Here is a 15,124-nt window from a genome sequence, read left to right as displayed (position 1 = left end):
TTTGGCAGCATGAGATGATTGGCTAAGCAAAAGAACAGTGAAATCCTTTAATAAAAACTATTCAAGGTAATTAATGAAGTAAAGCATATTAAATAAAAGCTTGTATGCGTTTTACATTCAGTCTGAACATGATGATAACATGGTGGTATTTTTGCCTTTTCCCTCTCCTTTATTGAGTTACATCTTTTCTGTGCATGTAATATGTTATAAGTGAAAAAGTCCATCTCATCTTCCCATCTCCAACAGAAAACATTGCTATGAATTGCCTGAAAACAGCTCGTTTGTAGTCCAGCCGTTTCCCTTGCATCCGTAAAATGCGCGTCATAACGCTCGCCAAGCGCCAATTTTCCAGTCCATGTTGCTAAGCTGGTAAGGGGAACACATCCAGCAGAACTGAAGCCCTGTTTAGTAGTCCTTAACTAGGAACTGCACATGTGAAACTCACAACAAAGATCATGTAGAGGCAAGATGCATCACTCCGTAACTAAAACGAATCCTTCAGCACTCTGGGTGAAAAGAGGAGCTGCAGCAATGTGCAGTATTACAAAAATATGGTGTTATTTGAAAATTAAACAATGTCAGTGTTTCCCGCAGAATGACACTGTAAATGTGGCGTGAGGGGGGGGTCCACTGATTTTAAACATCATCAAAGTCTGTTCAATCAGTGATGTACTCTTTTAAAAGCATAGTTAAATGATATAGTTGAAAGAATAGCTCTTTAAAGATCTGTTCCCTGAGTCACATCCTCTTCATTTGGCCCACCTTCAGCTCTGGATGCAGGTTGCAATAGTCAAGCTCAATGTTCTCCTGGCGTCCTGACTCCTGCCCCCTGGTGGTCTGAAGGGACATGACAGCAGACTCAAGTTACTGGATCGCTCATACAGTGTTAAATACTAACAGTACTACTGAATAATCATATGCACGGTACCATTTTGTGGAGACCAATGGCAGAAAGAAGCAATGCCAAGGTCAGCAGCAGGCCAACAAGTCTTACGATGAAAACTGTTGGAGAGGCTGAAACAGATTTGCAACGATCACATCAAATCAGAATATCATGAGTGCGACAGCTTTCATTTAAATAAGATACCTTAAACCTCCAATATCACAAAACTGAAGTTCCTTTGTACCAGTGTGCAGTTGTCTTATTTATTTCAAATCATTAAGTAAGTAACAAGTCTGCACAAAGTTGGTGTTAAGAGATCAAATTAAAATACTGCTTATTATCTTGCCAATGCTTTTCTTTGTTGAAATGATAAAAAGCATTGCTAACACAAGATATACATGCTGTAAAACAGTTCTATTAATTGCCTGATTCAGACTTATTATCAGTGGCAGGAGATTATATAAGCAGTCTTATTAGAAATAACCAAACATCATCAGTCAGGTTTAAAATGAATGTGTAAACAGCCGATTACATGCTCTCTGTGCCATGTTGGTGTCATTTCAGATCATTTTTGATCTTGAATGTAAACACGGCTAGTGCCACGTTTCCTTGTGTGATTCAGCTTTACACTTTACTTCCTGTTACCTGAGATACTGAGATAGAGTGGCTGGCTCACTGAGGAGAATTTATGAGAGAAAACGGAACAGCTATAGTTCCCTTGGTGTCCATGGTTTGCAGCAGGAAACAGGAAGTGTGCAGTGTGATTCACAGCTTTCTGGGTGTAGACGTTTGCTGTGTTAGATGTGTTGAAGGTGAGCTGGAAAGAGCCTCCTGGGTACTGTGGTTTAATGGAGCAGCTGATGGTGAAGTTGGAGGACTCGTAGATCCCATCGATAGAGGGAGAGACAGAGATCATTGGCTGAAACAGCAAATCTGTTAAGACAAAGGGAGACGGTTGATTGAGCAGATCACCCTTTTGTCATGGAACTCCAGACTCTGTCAGTCCAATCAGTGAGCAAAGTCACTGGAAACGCTGGGGCAAATGATTTAACAAACCGTGTCCGGGTCACTTATTTAGACATAATCAGGCTCTAAACAGAGACAAGAAAATAACTGATGTTCAAAGTAAATTCTTGACCTTGGAAACTATCTTATCCACAAGGTCCATTTAGTGACCCTTCACTTTACCATATCACATTTTCAGCAGCTGTCCACCACTTTGGTCCTGAAATATCTCAGCATCTATTTGATGAATGTCCATGACAGTCTGACTTTTCCTCTAGCACCACCATGATATTCACAATTTTAGCTTTTAGTTAAATGCCTTGACAACATTTGGTACATATATCAATGGTGCCCAGAAGATAATCCTAAAGACTTTGGTGATCCTGTGACATTTGGTAGACATTCATGTCCCTCTCAGGGGTAATCCCTTTTCATGTAGCACCATCATCAAATCAATTTTTTATTTGTCCAATACTAAAAGTGCAACCTGACTCTTAGTCTTATTTTCTGAGCACTTCAAGGACTTCTTGTCCATGTGATATGATTGAAAGCTCCAGAATAGCTACTAAATGGACCTTGAGGTGAGATTGTTTTATAAAGAAACAAATTATTGAGAGAATTACGTGAGATTCATTACAACAGGGCATATCAAAGGTGTAGCTTTTCCTTTACCCAAACAGGTGAGTACTGTAGGTGAGCAGGTGTTTCTAGCTGACTCATAGCTTTCACAATTAAGTAGTTCTTTCCAGGAAATTTCCTTTTGAAAATATTTGGAAATTATTATCAATATTAATGTGAAATTATTATGATAATATGTTTGATTTCTTGATTTTGAGAGATTACCATCATGGTTGGTGTTACTGATGGTGTTACCTGAGCAGGTGATCTCCAAGCTGGTAGAGGAATTCTGGGGCGTCACTGATTTGTAGTCTCTCAGTGCAGATGCCGACAGAACACTGGAAGCATTTATTTTCCATACATGTCTTACGGAGCGATTGTCCTTGATTTTTGCTGACACAGCGGATCCACAGTCCAACTGTCTACACACTAAATCTGCTGTTCTCAGGTCCCAGCCAAACAAAGGGTCATCCACTGGTTTCCAGTCATTGTAGAGTTTCATTCAGTCCACCAGCACAGCGGGTGGCTCCTCCCGTCAACCTGAAATTACCAGGTTCTGAAGAGAGATAAGGGAGTAAGGAACAATAAAGATACAGTCACTGAAAGTGAAACATGACTGATGTTTCTGTTTTTTGTTATCTCCCATTTACCTGGTGAATCTTTTTCTTCAGCCAGGTCTCCTGAGGCTAAAAAAAGTCACAGAATAAACGTGCATGCAAAACAATATTATAATTTGATCAGAGCTTAAGTAAGGTGTGTAAGTACATTTACAGAATAAGCTTTTCATTAAAAAAAAGCTTATTTTATTTTAAATTTATATATCTAACAAACTGACTCTGGTAGATTCTGAAGTGAAGTTTCAATAAAACAGTAAAAGAAGACCTTGACAAATAATAGTAGGAGTGACCGGGAATGGTTGTAACACTTTTTGCTTCAGGAGATAAAACTATTATACATACAGTTATACTTTGTATAACTTTTATACAAAGTACCCACATTTGTTTACTACAAATGGCACCAATTCAGTCCCCTACAAGAATATCACAGACCTTGTGAGTAGATACATACAGACACAAAACATGCTTTGTTACAACCTGGTTGTTACTGTAATTTGTTGACAGAGCATGTCTGTTTTACTGTAATTTGTTGACGGAGCATGTCATAGGGATCCAGAAAAGAAAATCATGAGACTGTTTTTGAGCAAATTACAAAATACTGTCAGAAACATAAACACCCCTTAGGCTGACGTTGCTATCTGTCAGACCACTGATTGTTGTCCACATCACTATAGATATCTTCATTAATGTAGGATAAATTCACAAAAACAGACTAATAGACATGTATAGAATATATGCTTGACAGATTATGACAACCTGTTTGCAAGTAGTGATTTACAGTTTTTTTTCAATTGCTAACCTACACTGGGCAAAACTGAAGTCACATTGTCAAAACTCTTTACACATCTAGTGAAACAAAAGTGTATGTGGACTGAACTGTGAATCATTTTTAATTGCTATCACACAAAATGCAGTCAATGACCCCTTTCTCCAAAATCTGTGAACTCTTCTCATTACAACTTTATCACCTGCAAAACACTGTGTATTTGCAGCACGTTTTTCAGATGCTAACACACTTTGACCAAAACTGTTGCAGTAGCTGGACAGATACATATAGAAAATCTTAGCAGAACATTTATTTGCGTAGAGAAATGTGCAGTGTTACATTTTATTCATTTAGCTGAAGCTTTTATCCAAAGCAACTTACAATTGCTATACAGGTCGCACGCCTCTGGAGCAACTAGGGGTTAAGTGTCTTGGGCAGGGACACAATGGGGAATTGAACCTGGGTCTCTCATACCAAAGGCATGTGTCTTATCTATTGTGCCATCACCACCCTACCCAGTTTTACTGTAAAACTGCAAGCTAAGTGTAAAGAAAGACATGTACTTGTATTTTAGCAGAATTGGTTCAGGGGTTTGGTACATCAGTTACAGGCTGTGGTCATTGTGTTTCAGGTATCAGTTTTACTGTGTAAACAAGTGAGAAAAAACTGTATTGCAGCACTGAAATTTCAGGAACTTATTTTTTTCACAACTAAATTACTGAATGCATTTCTGATTCATTATACATAAGCTATAATACAGTCAATATACTAAAGTGAAAATATGTTATTCTTTGCTTTGGTACATTTCTAGAATCATCCTTAACATTTGCAAAACGATTTGTATTGGTAAACTATGACTAAGGTTTGGATGACGATGATTGAAAATGCACAAGGCTGCACTTTTTCTGTATGGCATAGATCAATTTCAACAGTACAGAGTTAAACATTGCAAGAGATTGGACAGGATTATATGCACTGTAATTTGTTGACAGATCATGTCATTGTGATACAAAAAAACAGACTATTTTACAGCACTGCATAGCACAACGGAAACAATTACAAAATAAGAAATGGAAACATGGAAACATGGAAACCCCCCCTCAGGTTAACGTTCCTGTCTATTGGACCACAGATTCTCATTCACAGCACAACAGATATCTTCATCAATTTACTCTACGACACATTTACAAAAAAGTCTAAGAGACCTATGTAAAAAAAAAAACTGGATTATGAGGTGTTGTTTTTTTTGGCATATAGTGACTTACGCAATGAACTTATGACTAAACTTTTTGGGGGGTAAGACTACTCAACAGAGAACCAGTATACTGTAATGCATTGTAATCAACATGACATACAGTAAGCAATTGATAATGTAGGAAACAGCAGACAATTGTACATAATCATTTGCATAAATGTGCATGTGCAATTTGCAATTTCTCAAAAGACTTGCTTTTCCAAATGATGTGCCTCCACATCATCAATTGATGATGTGGAGGTTGAACAAGCAGAATTTCAATACTGATCTGAGAAATGTACCAAAGTGACTGAGAAATGCTGTATTCTAAAATGAAATACAAATTTATATGAAAAAATCAGTCACATTTTGAAGATAAAAGCTCATCAAATTTACGTAGTGTGTTTTTAGTGTTTAGTAGGTCAGTGTGGTATGAGTGAGATCGTACGCTTTCTGAGTGAGAACTGTTGCCAGTTTTTTGGTTGAAACCCACCCCTGTCGAACCTGTACTATTTATCAAGTAGAAAGAATGTTACATTTCACAATAAACATTATACAGTCAGGTTGGCAGTGAAGAGGAGAGCCCACAGAAGCAGGGGAGAAACCAGCCCTTTAAACCGCCCGCTTGGAGGCTGGCACCAATCAGCTCCCTGGAACAACCTACAGTACACACACTCTCATTCACGCAAACGTCAAATTTTGAGCACAAAAATATTTATTTTAAAAAATGTGTTTTCTGTTTTATTGTATGCTACTTTCAGGCAGGATGAGTAAAAATGAAGAGGACTGAGATCACAGGAGGTACCAGGCAGTAAAAGCAGCAAAGATGGCCACCCAGGCAGCCATAGCCACCTGACAGCATTAATGTCTGGGAAGCATCATGGCTAACTAGCATGCGGAGGTGGGATTTCCACAGGCAGCTGTAGAGATAAGGTGAGGGATGGAGAGCAGACAAACAGAATAAAGGAGGAAGGCTGCCATCATGAAAAAGTCATTGCATGGATTTCAATTTCTTCAGTGTAGCTAGAGGATGGTACACTTTACCACTGCACATGCTCCGCTACAGATACACAATTCAAGCTGCTTATTACCTGGCTTCCATCACTTAACTACCTCTAAAATGCAGAGGGATGAGTCTGTACAAGAGTTGTCATATTGACAGTCAAGGTTTTAAGTTACTTTACTTTCTTTAAAAATGACTAATATATATTTATAATTTCAGAACGAAACTCTTGATGTTCAATACATTGTACTTATATTGCAAAGCAATAAAATACTGGAACACATGTATTCTGAAGCTAATTCACTTATTATTTCATAAATATACTGTAGGGGTCATCTATAAATGTGATGATTGTACTGGAGATTGTTCTTTCAGACCAAAACCTGCATTTTGGACTTCTTCTCAATGTCTTCAAGCTCTATGAATACTTGTTATCAGAGGAAAAGTAGATTGTTGATGATAAACATAAGTTGAATTGTGTTGTAGGAAATTATGTGTGCACCATTTGTGCACGGAACAAAGCTGTTTTAACCTTTTCAATCATTTACAGTTAAATAAAAACACTTACACAGTGCATGCTTGATGAACTGCAAATGACACATTTTTCTGCAAAAGATTGTTTTTTCAAGAGATTGAATTTCTTACACTGCATAAGATAATCTTTTGTTTTACAAATATTGGCATTTAGGTTCTAGTAGTCTGGAAGCATCCCTACTAAAACCTGGTTCTTATTCAGCTTATTATTTCATGTAGATTATCATTCATTGAAATAAACTGCTGTAGTGTGTTTTGCTGTTGTTGTTGTTTTTATGAAAATCTACATGCAGACAGACTCTTCTTTATTGATACCTGCATTCCCTGATCTGCATAGAGCTCAATTTTCCCCCAGTCATCGCCACACTCTGTAGTGCAGTGTGTTGTTTAGACCCCCGGGTGTCACTAGACTCCATGTTATGTACCTGATGTAGCAACCATTTAATTTAGCAGTGGAATGCCAGTAACCCAGGTCAGCAGTGCAGATGGAGCTGTGGGGCTGCTGGCTCACTTCATTCGCTCCACTTACTCCCTTTGGCTTTGTATGAATATTATGTGATGTAACAATATATAGGCTAACCTCTCCAAAATCTGCAGAAACTACCCCCATCTATAACTCTCTATAACTATCTTAACCCTCTCCACTGAGTGTTACTATTGGTTATATCACCGCATGCTTTTCGTTGCTTCTTCAGTATGATGCCACAGATGCAAAGACATAAACACGTGTCCTGCTCTGGCACCAACTGAGAATGCACAGGAACTGTACCGTTTATATGTCACTGTCATATTTTGTATTCTTTGTCTTCCTATGGCTCGCTGTTTATTTTACTGTGTTCTGTTAATCTATACATCTGCTCAGCCTGAAACATCCAGCCGATAGCGATTGAACTGGATGTGATTGTGTGGCTTGGACACACCCTACATAAAGAACACCCTCAGTTCACCTGTGGGCTCCCAGAAGAACACTTGAGAACATGAACAAAGGAACAAAGGTCCTGGATTGGAGTTTTTTCCTCTGCTAAACCCCAGTGTACTGAAAGGGATTCTGGCAGCCCACAGCGCTTCTTTCATGTCATGAAGGGCCCTGGAGAGCCCTGCTCCACTGTAGGAAAACCCCACTTCTACTTGTTGCTGTGCTCCAAGACGTCCAACTGCAGACCCACCTCTGTTTGTTTTTGTCATTGTTAATAACCGAGACGAGCTTCCTATGATCAACAATATTGCATTGACCTCAACTCCATTGCTGCCCGAGTGATTTTGCTTTTATATTCAATACAATTTCCTGTGTTTATGAATATTTTGGCTTCTTTACTCTGACTCATTAGTCATTAACAATATGTAGGAAGGTGCATGCAGCGTTTAAGAACTTATGTGTAATACTCTTACATGTGCTTGTGGCATTTATCACAATGCAACCTGGATACCATGATGTTTGTATCGCTCCCTATAAGTGCTAAACTCAGGCCATGGCTCCCTGGGGTTTACATGACGCTGCCTTGACAAACTGTCCGGCCATGCCAGATGCTGGTAATCACACATCTATCATGCAAGTAGTTTGTTCCCCCACATTGTTTACCACATTCCAGATTGTTTCTGGCACAATATTTTGGATCTTTATTACACAAAAGGGAAACCTTCCTGTCTGTGAAGGATTTCCTCTTGTTTTCAATAATCAAAAGGCTCAGGCTAAAATAACTTAGAGTTGGATTCATTTTGGCTTGACTAAAATTTTAGATCAGTGTGTTTTTTTAAAACACTATTTGGGGACTGGAGCAGCAGTGTGGGCCTTGATATTTTGTGATCTTGTTTTTGTTCATTGACATTTGGTTTTCGACCTTGACCAATTATACAAAACTGTCCTTGGCATTCTTGACCTGTCATTGTCACAATACATGGTTCATTTCCTCGTTGACCAATATGAACTAACAATATGAATTATTTTTGGTAACATATGCATATGGTCTTAAAGGCTTAGTTTGACACATCTGTGTGACATATTAGAACAGTACACTGTGTATTAGTAACATTTAAGGAATACTTGGACACTTTGGGAAATGGTTTAGGGTTGACAGGCACACAGGCACACAGACACACAGACAGGGCTCATATGCAACTGTTTAAAACAATATATTATTTGTTACCTCTTAACAATTTTTGGCATTTAGAAATCTGCATTTCAATTTGAACTGTCTGTTTTTAAGCAAATTTCCAATTGATCAGAGTAACTGCTCATAGCAGACATCAGCTGATCAGCATGGATCCCAGATGAGGCTGCTGACAGTTATTGCAGGACCTGCTGATTGTGATGCTCTATTATTTTATGTGAGATGGAGTTTTAATATTAAGATGCCCACAGGACTAAAGGCGCTAAAGTGACACATTTATGTAACAAGAGTGCAAGGAGCAGATTTGTTTTCTCACCTCCTGCAGGATACAACACTATCAGTTTGCCATAGACTGGCAGCTACCGGCCATACTTTTCTGATTTATAGCCGCAGAAAGTCAAGAGCTTTGTGTGTCTGGTGGGTTTCAGGGGTTGGAGCCTGGACCTTGGTACCATAAATCCTGGTGGCTGTGGTGGCCTGCACAGAGAGCGCTTAACTCCGCATCAGGTTTATAATTGGAAACAGACCTCCCTGCGTTTGCCTGCAGGAAACAGCCCGGGCCTCCATGTGTGTTGCGAGGCTGTGGGCTAACAAAGAGAGGAAAGTGTACACATGGGGCAGGCATGCGATGTGATCACAGTCTGGTATTAGAGCGCTACGATCACCTCGTTAGAATGTGCAGGTGGATGGAAGGGCAGGATGGAGAGAACCTATGAGACAAACTAACGAGACGAGGGAAACGAATAGTCATACTTTTACGTTCCAATTAGACATCACTGAACTATGGGGTTATGCTACAGACGAAGCTCTGCAGGTTGACTCAGAGTCATGAAGCAGTCTGTGTGCAATTCTTTTGAAAAATGTTGTGCTCTTTTGAGAACGCCAACCCCATCCCTGCATCAAAAAACTGTTTTGTGTTGTTTTTAATATATATTTCACATTGAACATCATTTTGTCAAAGCTAAACAGAAATTTGAATACAGAGCTGTACAGCAGTATGCTATTCATTCATGATGAATCAGTCTACTTCTTTTATCAATGAAAAGAAGTTGTTGAAATCCAGAAAGGTCTAGTTTATGAGGAAGATACTCTGCTGAGCTCTGCATGTAGCACATAGCTTTTTTTTACCCCCTGACATGCTGTGATCCCCTTTATATCTGTTATCCACTGTGTCTCCAAAGAAATCTAAAACACATGGAGTTGGGACAAACCTTAAGTCTGATTAGAAGCCTTATATATTAGTGATGAGAAATCCTATTTCGTATATGAACAGTAACATTTGGTTGAAAGCCACCAAAGACAGGAAATCCAACTGACCCCTGTTAACACAAAATACATCCCAGCTCTTTTTTATGGGGCGCTTTGATGAATGCAGCTGCCTTAAAGTTCTGTCTGTTGTACTCACAAACGCAAATAAAATTGTTAGATTTAATTTTCACAAATTAAACTTTAAGAGACACTGCATGTTTCTTTGATAGCTGGATTTAAGGGAAAAACTTAAACAAGTGTTTATTTGCAAAGAAAATTCATTAAACAACGCAACATAAGTCTATAAAAAGTGCTTTGAAGACCATACAATTAATCCAAATCTAAAAACATAGCCTATAGCACTACGCAGTACTATGTGAGGTATAGTTTTTTAATGGAGGAAAATGTCCCACCCTACCCCAATCTTAGAACCTTGGACATTTGATCATAATAGAGCAATAATATACCAACCAGTCTGTGGAGCTAATGAAAAATAAGGAAGGAAAAAGAGGACTGAAGCTCTGTATGCTCCACTACTCTGGGAAGCCATGTTCTTGGACATGCTTCATGCTATCATATATTTCATCAATTGTTTTGTATGCTGTATTGAGCCCCACCACCCTGCCATTGCAGGCCAAGGCCACACAAAGATCTTGTGTTTTTGAAAACAAAAAAGAGTTAGGGAATCACCGGTTCACCCGATGTTTTTTCCAGTAATAGTGTAGGGGATGTGTTGTGGGGTAACACAGGGTGAGGCTGGGGGAATCTGACAATAGACAATGGATAATCCGTATCACAACATCCATTGTGTTCTGGGGTGAAATGTCTCCAAGTTTGATACTTGGAGCCCAAATAATCACTTATTTGAACCGGACCCAAAAAGTTTTGTTTTTTGTATCAGCACAGCATTCTTTCACCAGGGAATCCACAACAAGTAATTTCTATTTTTGTGTCTGGGTATTTAGACAGCACTGAGGGGACATTAAAAAAAATTTATTTTAAGGAAAAATGGAAAAAGAAGTTGGATTCAGTATTCCCAAATGACACTGGATTGGATGTATACTTTATTTGTCCTTATAAGGTTAATTAAGTGCTCTAAATACATAAGTGAGCTGTATGCTGCACATTGCATTAACACCCTCATGGGGAACCCAGCAAAGTTCATGGGTTAATATGTAAAACGTTTGCACCCATTTTACACACTTGACCGTGTTTCCCCCAATTGGACTGAATCTTTGTCGTACAATTTCCCTCCCTAAAGAAACTAATTGAAGCCAGCATGCAGGGCTGGTTCTCACACCCGACCGATAGAGAAAAGCATTGTGGGCCACGCTGCACATTTGAATTCTTTGAAAGCGATGCCTCACCCAGCGGGGGGTTCCTGCTGAAAAGAGGAACCCGACTCAGCCTCTGCCTCAGAGACTAATACAGGATGGAGGGAGGAAGGCTACTCTGCTCTCAACATTATGTCCCCAGTGTTCCCAGTGCCATTGCAATTTTACATCCCTGATTGCTGATAGGTAAAAACAGTCTGCTTCCTCATTACACAGGTGTCAGATGGACTCGAAGGAGACTTATTGGCTGATTAACTGTGTTTACCTTGGCAGCACTTGTCAGACTGACAGTCTCCACTTCAGAGCTGTGGGGGGTTTCTTCAAGGTCAGTCTCATCAATACTGAACAATGCCACATTACTGGATAAGGGAGGGAGCCAGCAGGAGGGTGTGAGGGTGGGGTGGTAGGTGCCCTTCGGGTGCTGAGTGATGTAATCTGGTCATTTATTGTAGCGCTGCCCCTCGAGGCTTCGAGTACTTACCTTGAATACAGCACAATGAGCAAGACAGGAAGTCAGTTTTGGCGTATATCAACGCTTGGCAGGTTTATAACTCAATCATACCATTATCAGCAGCTCCATTGTGTAGAGTACAGTTTATGAGTTGCAGTATAGAGTGTGTATGTACAGTGAGAATAGTCTGTGAGGTATTCTAGATGTAGAATAGGCAATGAAATACAACGAGAATGCAAACAATGTAAGCAATAACATGGCAGGATACATTTTTAGCATAAGGGCCCAGTAGGAACTAAAAGTGTGTGTTTTTGCCTTTTTATTGCAGTTGCCTCCCACTGATCTACTCTGTTCATGTGCATACAGACTGCCATTATAGACAACATTTAATTTGGAATGCTCACAAAGGCACTCGGTTGGGATTGTGAAAATTAAGCCACATATTTGACTTTAATTGCTGCATTGTTTGCAAGGAAACACGTTATAGTTTTTGTACAACCTTGCTCTACCACTGTTTCTTGGATTGGTTGCATGTTTTGTTTGTGTAAATCTCATAGAAGCCATATCTAACTTACTGTTTTGGTTAACTTCCACCGCTCTCTTCATCAGGGTTTTCAGACACAGCAAGCAGCTGTTTTTGGCAAAAAAGCTCTAAAAATCCACAGACAAAGAATGAATAGCTGGTAAAAACAGTGGAGAATTTAGCAGCTAAAGAGCCAGATATTTCCCGTGGGAGTTGGTGGAGACCAAAAACAGAGCTAAAAGAGATTGACTATTGGACTTTGATTTGCCATGTGGACACGACACCAAGTAAATGATAATGTTGCTCCAGTACTGCTGGATGTGTAATAAGCAACTGTTTGCTAAAAAGTTAGCCTTAATGGTGATATGTCAGCACTGTGTTACAGAGGTCATATTTGGCGCCGCTTTTTGTGTTTTTGTTAATTAACGCTGTTTTCTGCCGTCCCTCTCTGGTAACTTTTGCCAGAGAAGAGCTCTTAAACATTGGACTTTCAACTGCTCATACTATTCCATCGCTCTTTATTGACCCTGGAACTTTCCCGGAGCTACTAGTTGGAGGAGCAGCAGCTCTGTTTGGGATCCTTCGGAAATGCCGCAGGGGAAAACGAGCCGGCGCGCTGGTTAAGCTGAGACAGCGGGGATTTCGCACTGCGCTCCCTTTAATCCACCTAACAAATGTCCGCTCTCTGGCCAACAAAATGGACGAACTACTGCTCCTCAACAGAACTAAGTCGGACTTCTGCAGATCTGCTGCCCTCTGTTTCACCAAATCCTGGACTTACCGAGCGTATCCTGGACAGCACACTTCACCTACCGGGATTTAATCTCATCCGCGCAGATCGCGAAAGGGAGCTCACGGGAAAAACACGGGGAGGCGGACTCTGTTTCTATATAAACGAAGGTTGGTGCACAGATGTCACAGTGTTGAAGAAATCATAGCCCTCACCTAGAGACATCATTTATAAACTGTAAACCGTTTTATTCACCACGGGAGTTTTACTCGTTTGTTCTGGTCGCTGTTTACATTCCACCTCAGGCCTGTGTTAGTGAGGCGTTACTTCACCTGGCCGACCAGATAACATAGTTCTTGGGGACTTTAACAAAGCAAACCTCAGTCATGAACTTCCAAAATATAGACAGCATATTAAGTGTCCCACCAGGGACCACCGCTACACAACGTTAAAGGACGCCTATCACTCTGTTCCCCGTGCAGCCTTGGGACTCTTTGATCACACACAGGCAAAAACTAAAATCTGCTAAACCTGTTGTAAAGACTGTGAACAGATGGACCAACGAGTCAAAGCTGGAGTTACAGGTCTGCTTTGACTGTACTGACTGAGTGTTTTTGAGGCTGCAGCCACTGACCTGGACGAACTAACTGACACTGTGACATCTTACATCAGTTTTTGTGAGGACATGCGTGTGCCGACTAAAACCTTCCGCACATACAACAACCAAAAACCCTGGTTCACAGCGAAACTCAGGCAGCTTCGTCAGACCAAGGAGGAGGCCTTCAGAAGTGGGGACAGAGTCTTGTACAACCAGGCCGGGAACACGCTGACTAAAGAGGTCAAAGCTGCAAAGAGGTGCTATGCTGAAAAGCTAAATAACAGCTTCGCAGCCAACGACCCTGCGTCAGTGTGGAGCCTACGGACACTCACAAACTACAAGAGACCATCCCCCAACACTGCTGGTACTCAACGACTGGCAGACGAGCTGAATGGTTTCTACTGTAGGTTTGAAAAGCCCAGAGTCACACCTCTCCCCCACTCCAACGGCATCTTCAAATAGTCACCTTCCCCCTCTGACCTCTCACCTGCACTCAAGATCTGTGAAGAGGACGTGAGCCACCTCTTCCAAAGGCAGAAGATCAGGAAGGCTCCTGGACCTGACGGTGTCTCACCATCGTGCCTGAAAATCTGTGCGGACCAGCTGGCCCCCATCTTCATCTCAGATCTTCAACAAATCACTGGAGCTGTGTGAAGTTCCCTCCTGCTTCAAATGCTCCACAGTCATCCCGGTCCCAAAAAAACCCTCCCTCTCTGGACTAAATGACTACAGGCCAGGTGTTGGCCCACCTGAAGGACATTACAGGCCCCCTGCTGGACCCCCTGCAGTTTGCCTACAGGGCTAACAGGTCAGTGGATGATGCTGTCAACTTGGGTCTGCATCACATCCTGCAACACCTCGACTCTACAGGGACATATGCTAGGATCCTGTTTGTGGATTTCAGCTCGGCGTTCAACACCATCATCCTGGACATCCTCAGCACCAAACTTACCCAGCTCACTGTGCCAGCCTCCACCTGTCAGTGGATCACAGACTTCCTGACTGACAGAAGTCAGCAGGTGAGGCTGGGAAACATCTCATCCAGCACCCAGACTATCAGCACTGGCGCCCCCCAGGGGTGTGTGCTCTCCCCACTGCTCTTCTCCCTCTACACCAACGACTGCACCTCAGGGGACCCATCTGTCAAACTCCTGAAGTTTGCTGACGACACAACGGTCATTGGCTTCATCCGGAACGGTGACGAGTCGGCCTAAAGACGGGAGGTTGATCAGCTGGCTCTCTGGTGCAGTCAGAACAACCTGGAGCTTAACACTCTCAAAACTGTGGAGATGACCGTGGACTTCAGGAGGAGCCCCCCCACTCTGCCCCCCATCACCATACTCAACAGCCCTGTGTCTGCTGTGGAATCCTTCCGGTTTCTGGGTTCCACTATATCCCAGGACCTGAAGTGGGAGCCCAACACTGACACCATCATCAAGAAGGCCCAGCAGAGGATGTACTTCCTGCGTCAG

General features: G+C 41.3%; 1 protein-coding gene across 1 annotated transcript; it reads right to left on the bottom strand.

Annotated features, from left to right (window-relative positions):
* Positions 1 to 33: 33 nt before the first annotated feature.
* Positions 34 to 3,053, bottom strand: LOC123970161. The gene is made up of 4 exons (XM_046048059.1): positions 2,762 to 3,053; positions 1,529 to 1,816; positions 929 to 1,014; positions 34 to 837 (listed from the first exon to the last, which is right to left on the bottom strand). The coding sequence occupies exons 1-4, from the start codon at positions 3,006 to 3,008 to the stop codon at positions 739 to 741; spliced, it is 720 nt and encodes a 239-aa protein (XP_045904015.1). The 5' UTR covers positions 3,009 to 3,053; the 3' UTR covers positions 34 to 738.
* Positions 3,054 to 15,124: the final 12,071 nt, after the last annotated feature.

Source organism: Micropterus dolomieu, linkage group LG04 (genome assembly GCF_021292245.1).
Source record: "Micropterus dolomieu isolate WLL.071019.BEF.003 ecotype Adirondacks linkage group LG04, ASM2129224v1, whole genome shotgun sequence".
Taxonomy (NCBI): domain Eukaryota; kingdom Metazoa; phylum Chordata; class Actinopteri; order Centrarchiformes; family Centrarchidae; genus Micropterus; species Micropterus dolomieu.
The sequence above is the reverse complement of the archived record's forward strand: the minus strand, read 5'-3'. Positions and strand labels throughout refer to the sequence as shown.